We start from the raw sequence: 19556 nt of genomic DNA, 5'->3' as shown, positions 1-19556 counted from the left end.
TATATAAGAAGGTAACTACTAAGTGATGCACTTTACCAAAATAATACTTTTACCAGAACCTGAACAGTCCTTCTCTTTCTTATTTATTTATTTTTTTTGTCTTTTTTTTTTTTTTTTTCCTTTTTGTGGAGAACGGGGTCTCGCTATATTACCCAGGCAGGTCTCGAACTCCTGGGCTCAAGCTATACTCCCGCCTCTGCCTCCCTGAGAGCTGGGATTACAGGCGTGAGCCACCGCGCCCGGCTCTCTTTCTTATTTATAATTGACCCAACACACTTGTTAATTTTTTCATCATTCTGGTTCTCTGCTTTTCCACCTGTCACCCATTCCACTGACTAAGGATTGGCTCTTGACTGGTTTGGAAGAGAACACAGGAGAATCACATAGACATATTTGTTCAACCCAAATTATCAGAATGTATTTGATAATTTAATACTAACATACATATATCTTTTAACATTAACCTAAATTACTTAGAACTATAAATACTGGCTGCACAGATGTTGACCTCATTGACGTTTGCTGAGATTGAGGGAGACCTGTTCTCAGGAGGAACTATACTAGGCTGTATAGTTAATTTGAACACATGCTCCTAATTAGCATTTCCAGCATTCCTTAGAAACACTTTGATGGCAAAAAACTGAATTTCTTAGAAGTAATATCCTTTGGATTTCTCATTATTGAGTTTAGTTTCCTTCTGGTCCCTAGTGATAATGTTATATAATCTTGCTATATAGTTTTTCTCACCTCATACTCAGTGTTTTTTGAGTCTTGATTCACTAGTTAATGTATATTTTTGGAAGCAGGTCTAGAAGTCCCTATAATTGAAATAAGATTGTGGTCTTACATATATAATGCTAGAAAGAGTTGTTCAGTGAAGATTTGAGTATTCTATCCCTCTTTTCATTTTCTTTTTTTTTTTTTTTTGTTTTTGAGACGGAGTTTCGCTTGTTGCCCAGGTTGGAGTGCAATGGTGCGATCTTGGCTCACTGCAACCTCCGCCTCCCAGATTCAAGCAATTCTCCGGCCTCAGCCTCCCGAGTACCTGGCATTACAGGCACACACCACCATGTTCAGCTAATTTTATATTTTTAGTAGACACGGGGTTTCTCCATGTTGGTCAGGCTGTTCTCAAACTCCTGACCTCAGGTGATCCTCACGCCTCGGCCTCCCAAAGTGCTGGGATTACAGGTGTGAGCCACCACGGCTGGCCTATCCCTCTTTTCTATTAACTTCCTTTTCTTGTGTTCACAGTTGAATTGTCAGAGAAAACAATTATGCTACCAACATTTAAAAGTATAAATAGTGATCTGTAACATACAGTTGTGTATTGCCCTTGATAGTACACTGGAATGATTAGATAAGAATCAGTAGTCTGTGTTGAATTTTTTTTCTGATGTCTTAAATCTTTTCTTTTTTTTTTTTTTCTAGTAAATGGCTAGTTAGACTAGCAGACAATTTAGTTTATTTAGTTGTAATTGTGTTTTGTTTTGTTTTTGAGACAGAGTCTTGCTCTGTCACCCAGGCTGGAATGCGGTGGCGTGATCTCCACTCACTGCAACCTCTGCTTCCTGGGTTCAAATGATTCTCGTGCCTCAGCCTCCTGAGTAACTGGGATTACAGGCATGTGCCATCATGTCCAGCTAATTTTTTTGTAATTTTAGTAGAGACAGGGTTTTGCCATGTTGTCCAGGCTGGTCTCGAACTCCTGGTCTCAAGTGATCCGCCCACCTCAGCATCCCATAGTGCCGGGATTACAAGGGCGAGCCATCGCATCCAGCTCTAATTTTGTTTTTACCTTTGTTTTTATATTAGATTTGGTATTCCTCTGTATTGACTTTATTCTCCAAATGAAAATTTATTCTTTCTTCTTTTATTCCATCCCTTCTCTCCTGCCCTTTTTCTTCCCCTTTTCTCTCCTGTCCACAAGTCTTCCATCCCGTGGAGTGCTCCTACTGCCGGTGTGAGAGTATGATGGGTTTCCGGTACCGATGCCAGCAGTGCCACAACTATCAGCTCTGCCAGAATTGCTTTTGGCGTGGCCATGCCGGTGGCCCTCACAGCAATCAACACCAGATGAAGGAGCATTCCTCTTGGGTAATGGCTTTGTGTTTCATCTGTGTCCCTGAATGTTAACCTGTTTTATCAGTAACAGCACCTGGGCCAGTTTCCTCATGGATGCCTACCAAATAAGGATGTGGTGTAGTAAAATCTTAACACTAACATTTATGCCAGGGTTGCAAAAATGTTGTGCTTCCTCACTTGATTTTAAAAGCAGAATTTTAAAAAATTCCAGGAAACAAAGACAGTACGTTTGAAATGGTCTCTTTTATTCAGTAAAATGGAATGTTGCAATGCTCTCTCTCCTAAGTGAAAAGTGGGTTTCTTCTTATTTTAAAATTGTACAGGCCAGATGCGGTGGCTTACGCCTGTAATCCCAGCACGTTGGGAGACTGAGGCAGGCGGATCATGAGGTCAGGAGATCAAGACCATCCTGGCTAACATGGTGAAACCCTGTCTCTACTAAAAATACAAAAAAAAATTAGCCGGGTGTGGTGGCTACTTGGGAGGCTGAGGCAGGAGAATGGCGTGAACCCGAGAGGCAGAGCTTGCAGTGAGCAGAGATTGTGCCACTGTACTCCACCCTGGGTGACTGAGCGAGACTCCTTCTCAAAAAAAAAAAAAAAAAAAAAATCTTAAAGTTCTTTTTGCAAGCAAAATTTCCTCACATTTATAGGGTTTAAATGTTGCAAGGAAAGTTGTAGAAAATAGAAGAGTTAAGTATTTATACCTGTAAAGTTGGAAAAAACGTTGTATTTTACGGCCATTGCCACATTGGTGTCTTTACCTTCAAAAGTAGTTTTTAAAATAATAATATCTTGGCGGAAGTCAGTATCTGATTTTTCCGTGGTTCTTATAAATTATGTAACATGGTTATCATCAATTATTTTCCTTCCTTTCTCTCAGTTTATTTCCAGAGTTTTAAAAATGCCATACTTTCCTTCCAAAAAGTTGCTACAGCCTTTGTTTTAAAACCTTTCCTCTAGTTTTTGTTTGTTGGTTCGTTTGCTAAACGGTAGAAAAACATGTAAGGTCAGAAGTATAATTCAGGATCTAGGTTCTTTAGCCTGGTTATCCTGTTGGCCTTCAAGTATTAGAAAGCTTTAATAACCAGTTTTTATTTTCCCTTGGGTTGTCTTAAAACTCAACCAAGAAAAAGCAAATAAACTCACATCAGGAATTAAAGAAAAAAACAAAACAAACTTTAGCCCACATGTACACTTAACTAGTTCCTTCATCTCTGAAAATCTGTTAAAGATCCGTTTTTTTTGGTTTTTTTTTTTTATTTTTTATTTTTACTTTTTATGTTTTTTTTTTTTTTTTAACTATAACATTTTTTTAAACTGAATATCCTATCCTGGGTCTTGTTGTGTTGTGAATTCCATTTTTTTGGTGGCTGTTGTGTTGAAGAGCCACTTTTAAAATCCCCCCCCCAAAAAAAAGGAAAAAAACACAGTAGTTTCTTTTCTTTTTCATTGAATAAAGATAATTTACAGATTTTCAAATTGTTTCTTTTTGCTTTCTTAAAAGTACAGGTACTTCACTATGTTAATTGTTAATGTTTTTTCCACTTTGTGTGTGTGTGTGTGTGTGTGTAGAGTCTTAACTCTTTACACTGGGATAGTTTTTGCTGTTTTACCTTTCATGATGACTGAGTTTGCTGGTATATTTCTACTGAAAATTCTCATTCTGGATGTTGGGGCTAGAAGAATGGGGAACTTCTTATTCCCCCTAGTTTGAACTTCCTCATTTGACTAACCTATAACCCTTTTAAAAATGGGGATTTTGCATTTATTTAGAGACAAGTGACTGATACTGCTTTATGATTTGCATGTTTTCATCTACTCTTGAATTTTTTCATTGGTTTATAAGATACATACAGAAAAGTCTACAAATCACAAATGAATTCTTAATTTCTGTTTGACCCTCACAGCACTCTTGTGAACTAGATCTTATTTCCATGTGTTGTTATTCTTATTTCAGTTTTTTTGTTTTATAAATTCTTTTAGTTTTGTTAAAGTGACTTAATTTTTTAAAAAAAATCAAGTATTGTTATCCCGCATAATTTTGAAGCTAGTAAATAAACGTGTCAGTTCTGAATTTTGATGGATGTGTGCCTTGCATATGGTAGATGTATACTGGTAAGGTCTTTTAGCAGTATGTGTAGGTGTCTGGATGTAATTTCTTTTCAAAGTTAAGATTCTGTATGTGCTGAGCTCTTGCTCTTTGAGGAAGATGTGGTTGAATTTTGAGGCTGAGCAAAGAGGTTTCCAGCTAACAAAAAGATGTGCTATCAATTTAACAGTAATTTCTTTGCAATTGTCAGCTGTGTTTATACTGATATTTTGAAAAAAGTTTCTATATGCTCACACGTGAGTTTGAGCGTGTGTTTAACCAGCTGGTATATGAATTTTCATTGTAGATGTGATATGTGAGTTTTAAGTAGTACCTGGAAGTTTATTTTGATTTTTGCAAAAATTTCTGTTGAATGTTTTATCTCAGTAACTATGCAGTATAATTCATTATTTTAGTCCTTGGTCCATTTTGTTTGCCTTTGTTACAAAGAAAATGCCATATGGTACCATATCTAAGATTCATCCTGTCTGTTCATTCTTTCATTCAAAATTTATTTTTTAAGCACCTACTGTGTGCCAGGTCCTGTAAGAGGTATTTGGGATACATCTATGAACAAACTAGACAAAGACTCCTGCCCTGTGGAACTTAAGTTTTAATGAGTGTGAAAGAGACTGCTGGAGCTTGTTAGCGTTACTCTTTTCCTATTCTTGTTGGCACGTGTCTAGACTACACATTTCAGCCTTCATGTAGCTAAGTGGAACCATGTGAATAGTTCTTGCCAGTGGAATGAAAACAGAATGATAGGTGTCTTTCCAGAAGAAGACAGTTAATAAATAACAGGGTGCCTTCTCTACCCTCTCTGCTATCTTGGTGTAGAGAATGTCATTAGGACCCAGCGGAGGGTGAAACCATTAAGCGAAAGGAAACTGGGTCCTTGAATGATGGGTGGAGAAGAATATCCAGCAACCCACTTGACTGTGATAGGGGCATGATAAGAACTTTGTGTTAAGTCACTGAAGTTTTAGTACTAGAAGTAGATTTCTGTTAAAATCTTAAAATGTATGGCATTGTCTTAGCAGTCATGTGGCACACTTGATGAGGAAACTGACAATGGAGAGGGAAAGTCAGAAACCCATGTTTGTATATAGTGGTAACCAGTTTGGTAAATGTGTCATCTGTGATCATTTGGAAGGCACACCTCACACCCACCGGGCTGTAGGTCAAGTGTTGGAAAAGATCAGAATGTGAGACTGTTAATGGTAAGGTGACATAGGATAGAGATGAGTTCAGAAAGAATTGGCTAGTGCGCAAGCAATAAATGAAAGGGACCGGAGAAAGCTCTGACTCTTGGGGCAGTGAAAGGAAAAACAGATTACTTCCAGACCCTAGAGAGAAAGCAAAACAGTTGAGAAAGGCTTTAAACAACAAAGTCCTAGTAGACCTTCTCAGTTGAAAAAGGTGACTAGTCCTATAGCAAAGATCAGATTAAGGGTATGGGCTCTTGTGCTTGGCTGCTTATCAGAATCCCCTTGGTTCTGCCTGCAGAGATTTTGATTTATTGGTCTGAGGTACATGAAACCCTGTACATAGACTGTTTTTAAAAGTTCCCGAAGTGGGCCAGGTACGATGGCTCACGCCTGTAATCCCAGCACTTTGGGAGGCCAAGACGGGGAGATACCTGAGGTCAGGAGTTCAAGACCAGCATGGCCAACATGGTAAAACCCTGTCTCTACTAAAAATACAAAAAATTAGCTGGGCGTGATGGTGGGTGCCTGTAATCCCAGCTACTTGGAGGCTGAGGCAGGAGAATCGCGTGAACCCGGGAGGCAGAGATTGAGTTTGCAGTGAGCCGAGATCACGCCATTGCACTCCAGCCTGGGCAAAAAGAGTGAAACTCCATCTCAAAAAAAAAAAAAAGAGAAAGAAAAAATAAAGTTCCCCAAGTGATTCTATCATACAGTCAAAGCCAGAAGCAACTGACCTTTTTCATATGGCCTCCAGGTGGCTTCTGTTAGTTGAAAGCAAGCAGCAAAGAAATACATTAGTCTTAGGAAAGAACTTTTTGTGTGTGGTTACTGGCACATGGAATCAACTGGAAACAAATAGATCAAAGGCCTACTAAGTTTCTGAGGGAATTACATTGGCAAAGAAATTATGAGACTGAACTGAACAAGCCCTTAACTATTTGAGCTATAAAACTACTATTTAAAAAAAAAAACAAAAAACCAAAAAAAAAAAAAAACAAACCTCTGAGAACTTGGCCTGGCAGGGTAGGTTGATGGGTTGTGAAGGTTGTGCAGCCCCTCTGGACGATATGCCAGAGCCCACCTGGCCAAGAAGGATATTGGGTAAGGAAGAAGCTCCTGCTCCAGCTCCACCATTGTATATTGGGAGCAGGAAGGGAAGGTGCATGTATATATATTTTTTGGCGATGGAGTCTTGCTCTGTCGCCCAGGCTGGAGTGCAGTGGCGTGATCTCGGCTCACTGCAAGCTCCGCCTCCCGGGTTCATGCCATTCTTCTGCCTCAGCCTCCCGAGTAGCTGGGACTACAGGTGCCCGCCACCACGCCCGGCTAACTTTTTGTATTTTTAGTAGAGACGGGGTTTCACTGTGTTAGCTAGGATGGTCTCAATCTCCTGACCTCGTGATCCACCTGCCTCAGCCTCCCAAAGTGCTGGGATTCCAGGCGTGAGCCGCCGCGCCTAACCTGGTGCAGATAGTTTTGCGTTTTTAGTTCACAGATTGCATCTTAAGGAGTTCCACATGATCTTTATGAAGAAGACTATGCCATATCCAGAGATCCTGGATGCACCGACTGAGTCGGACTGCACGTGTTCTGCCTGGACATGTGTGGCATGGTGGGAGGAGGCAAGTGTGCTCTGTGTATAAGAAAAGGGAACAAAAAGGTACTTGGTGATTGAAGTTTCGCTAATATCCATGGTTTCCTTTGCTTAAATTCCACTGGAGAGAACTAGTCATATAGTCCTATCTGGCCACAAGGAGGGCATGTTGTATATTATATATATGTCACTTCTTAGCCAAGGCAGTTTGAAGCAGGTGTGCCTCTATCTTTACCCTCCACTGCCGATATACATTGACCAAATGGAATGGTCTCCAGAGGAACTGGCTGAGGCAGAAGTCCTCAGATGGAGGAGGTTGGGCACCTGCATGGATGGAGCAGAGCCCTTCTGCCAACCTAATGGGACTCTAACGTGAGCAGATTAGCAAGTGGAATCAGGAACATAGGGCTGGGGAGATTGGAGGCTGAATATGGAAGTCATATAGGCCTTGTTGAGAAAATGCGATTTGAGCACATTTAGATGTTTACCAGCAGAGATCTGGGGAAGAGCAGAGGTAGTGTTCAGTGTTCAGTGTTCAGGCCCCAGGGTAGGGGTATACCTGTAAATCCAGGGAAAGAAGCCAGCATGGCCAGAATGCAATGAGCAGGGGAGCATTGTAGGAGACAAGGTGAAAACATTAATGTGGGCCTGTTGACCATTGTAAGGACTTTTACTCTGAGTGAAATGAGGAGTCTTTATAGGGTTTTGAATAGAAGAATAATATGATATGATTTATATTTTTAAATGATCAGTCTAGATGCCATGTAAAGAGTAGACAGTAGAAAAGGAAGAGAGGAGCAGAGACCATTTAGGAGAAATTCTAATGATAATTAAAACAAGATATGGTAGGACAGTAGTAGAGATTGTAAAAAGGATTGAATTACGATACATTGTATAAATCAGCCTAATGGGTTGGATGTGGCTTGTGAGAGTGGAGGAGTCAAGGAAAAGTCCTTAGCATAGAAGGATGGAATTGCCATAGACTGAGATGGGGAAGGCTGTGAATGGAGAGCGTTTAGATGTTAGGATCAAGGATGAACCTCGATTCACCCTTTGTTCTGGACATGTTGAACTTAAGTTTTATTAGATATCCGTCCGTATGGAGTTGTTGAAGTCATTGTATATGGTGAGTCTAGAGTTGAAGAGAGAAGTCTGAGATAGAAGTATAAATCTCGGCGTCATTGGCCTATATTTAAAATAGCCATGAGACTGGGTGATACCACTTATACCATGAAGAGAATGAGTGAAGATAGAGAAGGAAAAGGAGGAGTAAGAACTGACCCCTGAAGCTCTTCAATATGAGGACATCTGGGAGAAGAGGAAGATCCTGCCTCCGGTGAGGTGGGATGAAAGCCAAGAGAGTGTGTGTTCTGGAAAACAAGTGAAGAATGTGTTTGGAGGAGGAGGAAGTAATCAACTGTGTCAAATGCTGCCGACAGTCAAGTGATGAGTAAGAACTGACCCTTTGTCTAACAATGTGGAGATTGTCTGGAGAACAGTTTCTGTGGAGTGGTGGGGACAAAAACCCAGTTAAAGTAGGTTTAAGAGGGAAAGTAAGTTTAAGAAAGATGGAGACAGCTAGGATAGGTAAGTCTCCTAATGAATAAATGAGTATCTATTTCTGACCCATTTTTTTTTCTTCTTTTTTTTTTTTTTTTTTTTTTTTTTTTTTTTTTTTTTTTTTTTTTTTAGACAGGAGACCACCTCTGTTGCCCATCTGGAGTGCAGTGGCATGATCATGGATCACTACAGCTTTGACCTCCTGGGCTCAAGCAGTCCTCCGACCTCAGCCTCCTGAGTAGCTAGGACTACAGTCATGTGCCACCATTCCCAGATAATTTTGGTAGAGACAGGGTTTCGCCATTTTGCCCAGACTGGTCTCAAACTCCTGAGCTGAGCTCAAACCATCTGCCCACCTCCTCCTTCCAGAGTGCTGGGATTACAGGCATGAGCCATGGAGACCAGCCGTCCAACACCATTTCTTTCTTTCTTTCCTTTTTCTTTTTTCTTTTTTTTTTTTTTTGAGGCAGAGTCTTGCTCTGTCACCCAGGCTGGAGTGCAGTGGCATGATCTCGGCTCACTGTAACCTCCACCTCCCAACTTCAAGCGATTCTGCTGCCTCAGCCTCCTGAGTAGCTGGGATTACAGGCACCCGCCACCATGCCTGGCTGATTTTTGTATTTTTACTAAAGACGGGGTTTCACCATGTTGGCCAGGCTGGTCTCGAACTCCTGACCTCAGGTGATCCGCCCACCTCAGCCTCCCAAAGTGCTGGGATTACAGGCATGAGCCACTGCGCCCACCATTTCTAATAGTTCCTATTGGAATTTTAGAAGACTCATTAATTCCACTTCACTTTTCCTCCCCACAAGATGACAGCCAGGAATTAGGCAAATGGTAGTCTGTTTGAGAAAGTGGTTTTAATTGTGGGGAAACAGTGGACTTGCCAGTAGCCCCCAAATGAAATATACCCCCACCCAACTGCTGGCATTTCCAGCAGGGAGCAGATCCTGAACATTTGTGGATCTGGGTGGAGAGGAGAATGTATGCTTTCTGTGGAGTGTGCAGATCCCAAGAAAAAAGGGAGAGGAAGGGGTTGATCTAGGCATGTTCAGTTCCTTCTCTAAAACCAACCAGTCTGATTAGGAGAGGAGTGAGTGAGGGTCAGAGAGTCCCTCTACTTGGAAATAAGAAAGTGGACAGTAACTAAATATTAATTTTTGTATTCAAACATGCAAGGTTATATCAGTCTTCTTCTTTGAGACACTTGACAAATATTTGAGTAACCTTGCCATCAGTACTGTGGTGTTCCAGTGACTCTTGCTGCATAATAAGCCACCCCAAAAGTTAGTGACGTTAAACACCAATCATTTGATGACACCTGCAGATCTGGATGGGTGGAGGGTTGGCTTTTCTCTGCTCCATGCCGTCTGGGGCCTTTGCTGGGGTGATTGAAATACTAGGGTTGGGGGATGTGGCTTGAGTGACCGGAGGGTTCTTCCCTCCCATGTCTGACTGCCCTGGGATGGGGAAGGCTGGGATCTGCCAGAACGGACACTGGGGCCACCTATGTGTGGTATCTTAATGTGGCTTGTGCTCTTCACCACTTGGCCGCTGTGTCTTAAGAGACAGCATCCCTACAGGAGGCACCCAGACAGCAGTTGTCCAGGAGAGCAGGGCCAAAGCACAGGCCTTTCACCCCTGGCTGTGGGAGGTGTGCAGCCTCACTTCTGCTGTGTTCTGCATTATGTGAAGAGTCACTGAGGCCAGCCCAGAATGAAGGGGAGGAGAACTGGACTCCTCTCATGGTGCTGGTGATGGTCGTGGGAAGGTCACACTGCAAAGGAGCCTGTGTGATGGAGAAATTGTTGCAGTGATCTTCTGCCCAGTATCTGTTTGGAAATTACAGTCTGTCCCACATGGGATAAAGCCTTGTAATCAGAACAAGGGTTCCCACATAAATGGTTAATTTAGCTATAGTGATTATCATGTTTTCCTACTAAATTATACTTTTTAAAGTAAGACTTTATTAAAACAACTAACTATAATATTTACTAGGATTTTTATTACCATATTTAAATAGGTTAGTTTTTTAAAGTAAAGTATTTTGGATATATAATTGTGGTTTTTTTTTTTTAAATCACTATTAAATGATCTTTAACCTTAACCTTCCTTTTCCTTGATCTGGGCATACATGCGTTTCTGATTCACTTGAAACCAAACTCCCTCCATGCCTGCCTACTTCCTTCCCTCCCTCCCAAGCTCCTATTAATTGTGTGGTAAAATATATGTAATATAAAATTTACCGTCTTAGCCATTTTTAAGAGTACAGTTCAGTGGCATTAAGGACATTCACATTGTTGTGCAGCCATCACCCGCATCCATCTCCAGACCTTTTTCATTTTTCCCAACTGAAACTCTTCAACCTTTCTTTTTTTTTGAGATGGAGTCTCGCTGTGTCACCAGGCTGGAATGCAGTGGCGTGATCTTGGCTCACTGCAACCTCCACCTCCCAGGTTCAAGCGATTCTCCTGCCTCAGCCTCCCAAGTAGCTGGGACTACAGGCGCGTACCACTACGCAAGCTAATTTTTGTGTTTTTAGTAGAGATGGGGTTTCACCACATTGGTCAGGATGGTCTTGATCTCTTGACCTCATGATCCCCTCAGCCTACCAAGTAGCTGGGACTACAGGTGCGCACCACCACGCCAGCTAGTTTTTGTGTTTTTAGTAGAGACAAGGTTTCACCATGTTGGCCAGGATGGTCTCAATCTCTTGACCTCATGATCCACCCGCCTTGGCCTCCCAAAGTGCTGGAATTACAGGCGTGAGCCACCATGCCCGGCCTTCAGCCTTTCTTGATATGCAAGGAAGGCTCATAGCAAACATGCCTTCTTCTCTGCCTTTCATTCAGATCTCTGCTTCCTTGGTCTTCACTTTACCAAGATAGATCTGACTGATCCCATCTAGTTACTCCCTGGCAGGAAGTCTCTCTCTCTGTATGTCCATTTATACAAAATACACTTGTACTGCAGATACAGTTAGTAGAGGGCCTTCATGGAGGGTAATTGTGTAACTGACTGGTCGATGGTATGGAAATTTCACCTTTTTTCCCAGCAGATGGCAGAGTCCACCTCTGAACAAAGTTACTTATCGTGTTCTTCAAAATCTTGTATAAATGAGCAAGTATTTTGGATTTCTTTAACAATCTCTGTTAAATGATATTGCTTTACTTAAGAAAATGTTAATGGACAGCTTATAAATGTGCAGCATAGTTGTTTGGGCATTAGTGGTAGCAAAAGTAAGCCGTTTAGGGAGTCAGAGCAAATTTTCTTGTGACAGACCTGGATCAATTGAGATTGTTGACTTACCTTGGTCAGAAGCAATGTTCAGTTTCCATATGACTAGTGTCCCTCTCCTCACACCTCTTGAATTATGAAAGATAATATGTATTCATGGGAAAAAGGCGTGCTTACTGAGCATGCTACTGTCCAGTTTTAAATAGCCACGTGTCATAATTAAACAATTACTTTGTGCAAAGTACAAAACCAGACAGAATTTTTTTTTAACTTATAAGACAATATCCCCATTTGTGGCAATCAAAAGCTAAGACATACACATGAAGAAATTAAAAACAACATATACAAAATCAAGTCCTTTAACCCAATGGCCAACTCTTCTCAAAGAAACTGCTGAGGCTGGGTCTGCCGTGGCCCCTGCCTCTGCTTTTATCAGTCAGTGTCCTCGTTTAAGCTGTCTGGCCTCTTGTGTTGGATGACACCAGCATTTTATCATGGTCTGTGCATCCTGCCCCAGCCCAGCTTTCTCATAGTCAGTCCTCCGCAGCTCAGCTCCCTTTAGCACTGCTGGTCCTTGGCCAGCAAGCTGCTCTCACTTTCAGCTGCTTCTCCACACATTTCTTTCACCTTCCCCCCGCCCGTCTCCATTGAAATTTGGCTGTCCTGGAAGAACTCCACTTCCCTGCAACCCTTTCAGGTGGTTGTTTATTCTCTCACATCCCATGCATATTTAGGGGTTGACATTTTTATTAGGGTGACCATGTAACATCACCTAAACCAGACCCACTTGAGAGTGAAAGGGGGCACTATTAATTATGCAGGGACAGCATGCATAAACTGTGATTATCTTGGACAAACCAGGACTTGTGCTCACTGTTTTAACTTTGTGTTTTTGCATAAAAAGTTACTACAAATTTAGCTGCTTAAAATAGTGGAAATTTATTGTGTTCGTTTTTGTAAGTCAGAAGTCCAGGCTCTCTGCTCCGGGTGTCACTGAGCTGAAATCAAAGTGTCAGCTGAGGCTGTAGTTATCACCTAGGGCTTAGAGGGCCTCCTGCTAGCTCCCTGTTGGCAGAATTTCTTTAGTTGCAGCTGTGGTGCTGAGGTCCCCATTTTCCTGCTGGCAGCCAGCTGAGGATGAGTCTCAGCTCCCAGAGGCGGCCTGCAGTTTCTTTTCATGTGACTCTCATAGGCAGTTTGCAACACAAATATTTGCTTTCTTCTAGGCCAACTAGAATGCATCTCTCTGATTTCCTTTCCTGCAGTCAGCCAGAGAAATACGGCTTTTAAGGGGCTCATGCGATTAGACCAGGCCCACCCATTGTAATCTCCCTTTTGCCTTATAACTTAATGTAATCAAAGGAATGATAGCTTATCATATTTATAGGTTCCACCCACACTCAAAGGGGAAGAGATCATACAAGGACAGGGTTTGCTGAAGGTAAACAGAATTCTGCCTACACTAGTCATCCTGATTATTTTTCTACCTGCTTTCCAATTTGCTACTTCTAGACTATTACGTCTTGAATCTCTTAGTTTTTTTTTTTTTTTTAAAGTAATATTAGCAAACCAAATTTGGAAGAACATACAAAGGATTATACAACATGAGCAAGTGAGAATTACCCCTGAAATGCAAAAGTTGGTTTGCGTGCAGAAATCAATATAATATAACCATGTTAACAGACTAAAGAACGAAAAATAAGATCATCTCAATAAATATGAAAAAGAAATTTGACAAAACCCAACACTCTTTCACGGTTAAAAAAAATGCAATAAACTGAATAGAAGAGAACTTTCTCAGCCTGAAAAAGGACATCTATGAAAAACCTACAGTGGCTAGTCAGAGTGGCTCACACCTTTAATTCCTTCGAGAGACTCAGGGTGGAGAATCACTTGAAGCCAGGAATTAGAGACCAGCCTGAGCAACACAGTGAGACCCTATCTCTACCAAAATAATAATAATGAAAAAAAATTAGCTGGGCTTGGTGGTATACACTTGTAGTCCTACCTACTCCGGAGACTGAGGCAGGAGGATCACTTGAGCCTGGGAGATTGATATATATGATTGCATCACTGCACTCCAGCCTGGGTGACAGAGTGAGACCCTGTCTCTTAAAAGAAAGAAAAACCCACAGTTAACATCATACTTAATAGTGAAAGACTGACAGCTGTCCCCCTAAAACCAGGAAAAAGACAAGGATGTCCACTCCTGCCACTTTTATTCAACATTGTACTGATGGTCCTAGCCAGGGCACTTAGGCAGGAAAGCAAGCAAAATGCCTCCATATTGAAAAAGAAGAAGTAAAACTACCTGTCTTCACAGATGACATGATCTTGTATATAGAAAATCCAAACTAATACACACAAAAAACCATTATAGATAATAAATTTACCAAGTTTATAAGATACAAAATCAATACAAAAATACTAGGTTTGTGCAAAAGTAATTGTGGTTTCCCCGTTACTTTTAATGGCAAAAACCTCAATAACTTTTGTACCAACCTACTACAAAAAATGCAAAAATTAGTTATATTTCTCTATATTAACAATGAACAATCTGAAAATGAAATTAAGAAAACAGTTTCATTCACAGTAGCATCAAAAAGAACAAAAATAGGATTACATTTAATCAAAGAAGTACTAAACTTGGCACTAAAAAGTGCAAAACATGACTGAAAGAAACAGGCTGAGTGCAGCAACTCATGCCTGTGATCCCAGCACTTTGGGAGGCTCAGGTGGGTGGATCACTTAAGGTCAGGAGTTTGAAACCAGCCAGGCCAACATGGTGAAACCCCATCTCTACTAAAATTACAAAAAAAAAAAAAAGGAAGAAAGAAAAAAATTAGCCGGGTGTGGTGGTGCATGCCTGTAGTCCCAGCTACTTGGGAGGCTGAGGCAGGAGAATTGCTTGAACCTGGAAGGTGGAGGTTGCAGTGAGCCAAGATTGCACCACTGCGCTCCAGTCTGGGTGACAGAGAGAGACTCCATCTCAATAAAAAAAAAAAAAGAAGAAGAAGAAATTAAGACTTGAGGAAATAGACATGCTGTGTTCATGGGTTAGAAGACTTAACATTTAAAATGACAATACTCCCCGATTCATCTACAGATTCAGTGCAGTCTCTATGAAAATCTCAACTGCTTGTCTGCATAACCCTGTAAACTGATCCTAAAATTCATATAGAAATACAAGAGACCCAGAATGGTCAAAGCAGTCTTAAAAAGAATACCAAATTTGGAAGACTCACACTTCCTGATTTTAAGACTTACTTCAAAGAAATAGTAATCAAGACTGTGATACTGGCATGAGGACAGAATTGAGACTCCAGAAATAAACCCTTGTATTTGTTGTCGATTTTTCAGTAAGGGTGATGACCATCCAGTGGAGGAAAGAATAGTCTTTTCAAAATATGATGCTGACAACAACTGGATATCCACAGACGAAAGAATGAATTTGGATCCATGCCTTATACCTTGTAAACCATGAATTCAAAATGGATTATAGACCCCTTAATGTAAGAGCTACAACTATAAAACTCTTAGAAGAAGAGATTAGATGTCTTTATGACCTTGAGTTAGTGCCTTCTTAAATATAGCACCAAAAGCTCCAGCAACAAAAGAAAAATAGACAAATTGGACTTCAACAAAATTAAAGACTTTGGTACTTCAAAGGGTACCATCAGGAAAGTAAAAAGATAACCCACTGAATAGAAAATATTAGAATGGTAATTATCAGTTGGAAGGAGAAAATGGGAAATTATTGTTTCATCAGTATAGAGTTTCAGATATGCACAATGAAAAAGTTCTTGCAACGTGAACATACTTAACACTACTGTTGTGCTATACACTTAAAAATGGTTAAGGTGGCCGGGCGCGGTGGCTCAAGCTTGTAATCCCAGCACTTTGGGAGGCCGAGACGGGCGGATCACGAGGTCGGGAGATCGAGACCATCCTGGCTAACACGGTGAAACCCCGTCTCTACTAAAAAATACAAAAAACTAGCCGGGCGAGGTGGCGGGCTCCTGTAGTCCCAGCTACTCCCGAGGCTGAGGCAGGAGAATGGCGTAAACCCGGGAGGCGGAGCTTGCAGTGAGCTGAGATCCGGCCACAGCACTCCAGCCTGGGCGACAGAGCCAGACTCCGTCTCAAAAAAAAAAAAAAAAAAGGTTAAGGTGGTAAGTTTTATGTTGTATGTTTTTACCACAATAAAATATGTAAATTAGGCCGGGCGTGGTGGCTCATGCCTGTAATCCCAGCACTTTGGGAGGCTGAGGCGGATGGATTACTTGACTCCAGGAGTTTGAGACCAGCCTGGCTAACATGGTGAAACCCCATCTCTACAAAAAATACAAAAATTAGCCAGGTATGGTGGTGGGTGCCTGTAATCCAAGCTACTCTGGAGGCTGCAGGAGGATCACTTGAGCCTGGGAGGTGGAGGTTGCAGTGAGCTGAGATTGTGCCACTGTACTGCAGCGTGGGTGACAGAGTGAGACTCCATCTCAAAAAAAAAAAAAAAAAGTAACTTGGGGGAAAAATTGGGGAATGGATCTGAATAGATGTTTCTCCAAAGAAGATATACCAGTGGTTGATATGCACTTGAAAAGATGCTTAACATAATCATTAGAGAAACACAAATCAAAAACACAGTGAGGTGCTATTTCATACCCAGTAGGACAGCTAAATAAAAAAGACTGACCATAACAGTGTTGACAAGCGTGTAGAAAAATCAGAACCCTTATACTTTGTTGGTGGGAATATAAAATGGTGTAGCCACATTGGAAAACAGTTTAACGGTTTCTCAGAATGTTAAACATAGACTTACCATGTGATCCAACAATTCTGCTCCTTGGGAACTGAAAATACGTGTCTTCACAAAAACTTGTATGTGAATGGTCATAGCAGCATTATTCAGAAGAGCTAAAAAGTGGAAATAACCCAAATATCCATCAACTGGTGACTGGACAAAGTGTAGTTTACGAATACAATGGAGTACTATTGGGTAATCAAAAGAAATGAGGTACTGATACATGCCAAAACATAGGTGAACATTGAAAACATGCTAAGTGAAAAAGTCAGACACAAAATGTCACATATTGTGTTATTCCATTTATGTGGTATGTACAGAATAGGCAAATGCATAGAGACATTATGAAATATACAGAATAGGCAAATGAACAGAACGTACATTAGTAGTTGCCAGGGGCTCAGGAGAGGGAGGAATGGGAAATGGCTGCTAATGAGTATTGGGTTTCTTTTTTAGAGTGATGAAAATGTGCTGAAATTAGATATTGGTTATGATTGTACAACTCTTTGATTATACTAAAAACCACTGAATTTTACAGTGGGTGAATTTCATGGCATATGAATGGCATCTCAATGTATTCATTTTTTGCATTACTATAAAGGAATACCTGAGACTGGGTAATTTACAAAGAGTTTTAACTGGCTCATGGTTCTGCAGGCTGTACAAGCATGGTACCAGTGTCTGCTCAGCATCTGGTGAGAGCCTCAGGAAGTTTACAATCATGGCGGAAGGCTTAGCAGAAGCAGGCAGATCACAGGACGAGAGCAGGGGCAAGAGGGGAGAGGAGGAGGAGCCAGCTCCTTTAAACAGCCAGGTCTTCTGTGGACTGAGAACTTACTCATCACCAAGGGAATGACGCTAAACCATTCTTGAGGGATCCGCCCCCATAATCCAGTCACCTCCCACCACACCCCACCTCTAACACTGGGAATCACATTTCAGCATGAGATTTGGAGAGGACCCACATCCAAACCATATCACTCAATAAAGCTATTATTTTGTATTTTAAATTGGATGACTAGGGAAAGCCTTTTTGAGGTAGCGACATTTAAACTGATATTGGAATGACTCACTTGAGGTTGGTAGTTATGAATTCAGTGTCAGACCAGTCAGCATAGCTGTGTATTTCACTCCCACCACACATTGTGTGGGTGAAGGCAGAGAATGGATAGGGTTGGGTTTTGATAGAAAAGTATGACAAAGGAAGAGAAGTGGCAAGGAGGGGGTTTGAGTGTGTGCAAAGAAAATATAATATCGAATGCAGGCATGGAGGTTGGTTCAAGAGAGAAATCAGGCTATGAGGGAGACAAGATAAAGATGGTAGGCTAAATGTAGTATAGGTTCAGTGGGCTGAAGTATTGTTCGAGGCAGACTACTAGAAGGAATGTGCTAGAAAGACAAAAGTTGGTGAGAGTAGGTGCTTGAAACTGAGATTTCAGGTAATGTACAGTAACTGGCAATAAAGTGTCATAGGTAGGAGGTGACTAGAAATGGCGGCCCACATAAGATGGAAGAACAGTTGCTAAAGGAGAGGAGTCCAGAGAGGACATATGTATTAACAGATATATTAGCTTCCTGTGGATGCCATAACAAATTACCACCAACGTGGGGTCCTAAACCAACAGAAATTTATCCTCTCACAGTGCTGGACACAAGTTTGAAATCAAAGTGTCAGCAGAGCCACACTCCCTCTGCAGGCTCTAGGAAAGTATCTTTTTGTATTAGGATTCTCCAGAGAAACAGACTCAATAGGGTGTGCACGCGCATGTCTGAGAGATTTATTATAAGGAATTGGCTCATGCAGTTAAGGAGGATGACAAGTCCCAAGATCTGCGGGGTGAGTTGGCAGGTTGGAGACCCAGGAGAATTGATGATACAGGTCCAATCCTGGTCTGAAGGCCTGAGAACCAGGAGAACCAATGGCGGGTAGTTCCAGCAGGCTCAAGACCTAGGAAGAGTTGATTTTTCAACTGCCTTTGGGTCCAAAGGCAGACAGTTTGAAGACAAGAGGACTTCTTTCTTATTCAGGGCTGGGTCAGCCTTTTTGTTGTATTCAGGCCTTTAAATGATTGGGTGAGGCTCATCCACACTGGGGAAGGCCATCTCTTTTACACAGTCTACCAATATAAATGTTAATCTCATCCAAAACACCCTAAAAGGAACACCCAGAAGATCATTTGACCAAATATCTGGGCTTCTCATAGCCCAGTCTTATTGACATATAAAATTGATTTTATTTTATTATTTCTTTGAGACGGAGCCTCACTCGGTCACCCAGGCTGGAGTGCCGTGGCACAATCTCGATTCACTGCAGCCTCCCAGGTTCAAGCGATTCTCCTGCCTCAGCCTCTCAAGTAGCTGGGATTACAGTCGTGCACCAACATGCCCAGCTAATTTTTGTATTTTTAGTAGAGATCAGGTTTCATCGTGTTGGCCAGGCTGGTCTCGAACTCCTGGCCTCAGGTGATCCTCCCGCCTTGGCCTCTCAAACTGCTGGGATTACGTATGTGAGCCACCCACCGTGCCTGGCCCCTTGACACATACATTTAACATCATGCTGTTCTTTCCCTCTTCCAGCTTCTAGCAGCTTTGGCGTTCTTTGACTTGTGGCTGTGTCACTTCAGTGTCTGCCTCCTTGGTCTCACTGCCTCCTTCTCATCTATCTCTTCTCCTCTGTGTATCTGTCTTATGTGAAAATACATTTGATTGCATTTTGGGCCCAATCAGGTAATCCAGGATAAATGCTTGCTCTCCCATCTAGATTCTTAAATTAATTTTGTCATAGAAGGTAATATTCACTCTTCTGCCATATAAGGTAATGCAGGTTCCAGAGATTAGGATGTGGACATATCTTTTGGGGGGCTGCCATTCATCCCACTACAATTAGTGTATTGGAAAGATCAACTGTAAATGTTGAAATCAACAAGAATTATGACAGTAGTAATGTTGGACTCCACGAAGGAGGGACAGTTTGGGTTTT

The 19556-nt window shown here is 41.5% G+C and overlaps 1 protein-coding gene across 25 annotated transcripts in view; it reads left to right on the top strand.

Annotated features, from left to right (window-relative positions):
- The window catches only part of DTNB (dystrobrevin beta), a 300791-nt gene that overhangs the window by 102709 nt on the left and 178526 nt on the right, over window positions 1-19556 (top strand). For all 25 annotated transcript variants that reach the window (XR_003115265.1, XM_025353993.1, XM_025354010.1 and 22 more), the window contains one exon: window positions 1931-2097. Coding sequence is in view for 24 of the 25 variants with exons in the window: in XM_025353993.1 (XP_025209778.1) it covers window positions 1931-2097 (167 nt within the window). In the remaining variant the exon portion in view is untranslated. The remainder of the gene's footprint in view (window positions 1-1930; window positions 2098-19556) is intronic.

This window comes from Theropithecus gelada, chromosome 13 (assembly GCF_003255815.1).
Source record: "Theropithecus gelada isolate Dixy chromosome 13, Tgel_1.0, whole genome shotgun sequence".
NCBI lineage: Eukaryota > Metazoa > Chordata > Mammalia > Primates > Cercopithecidae > Theropithecus > Theropithecus gelada.
This window is presented reverse-complemented; position numbering and strand designations above follow the sequence as displayed.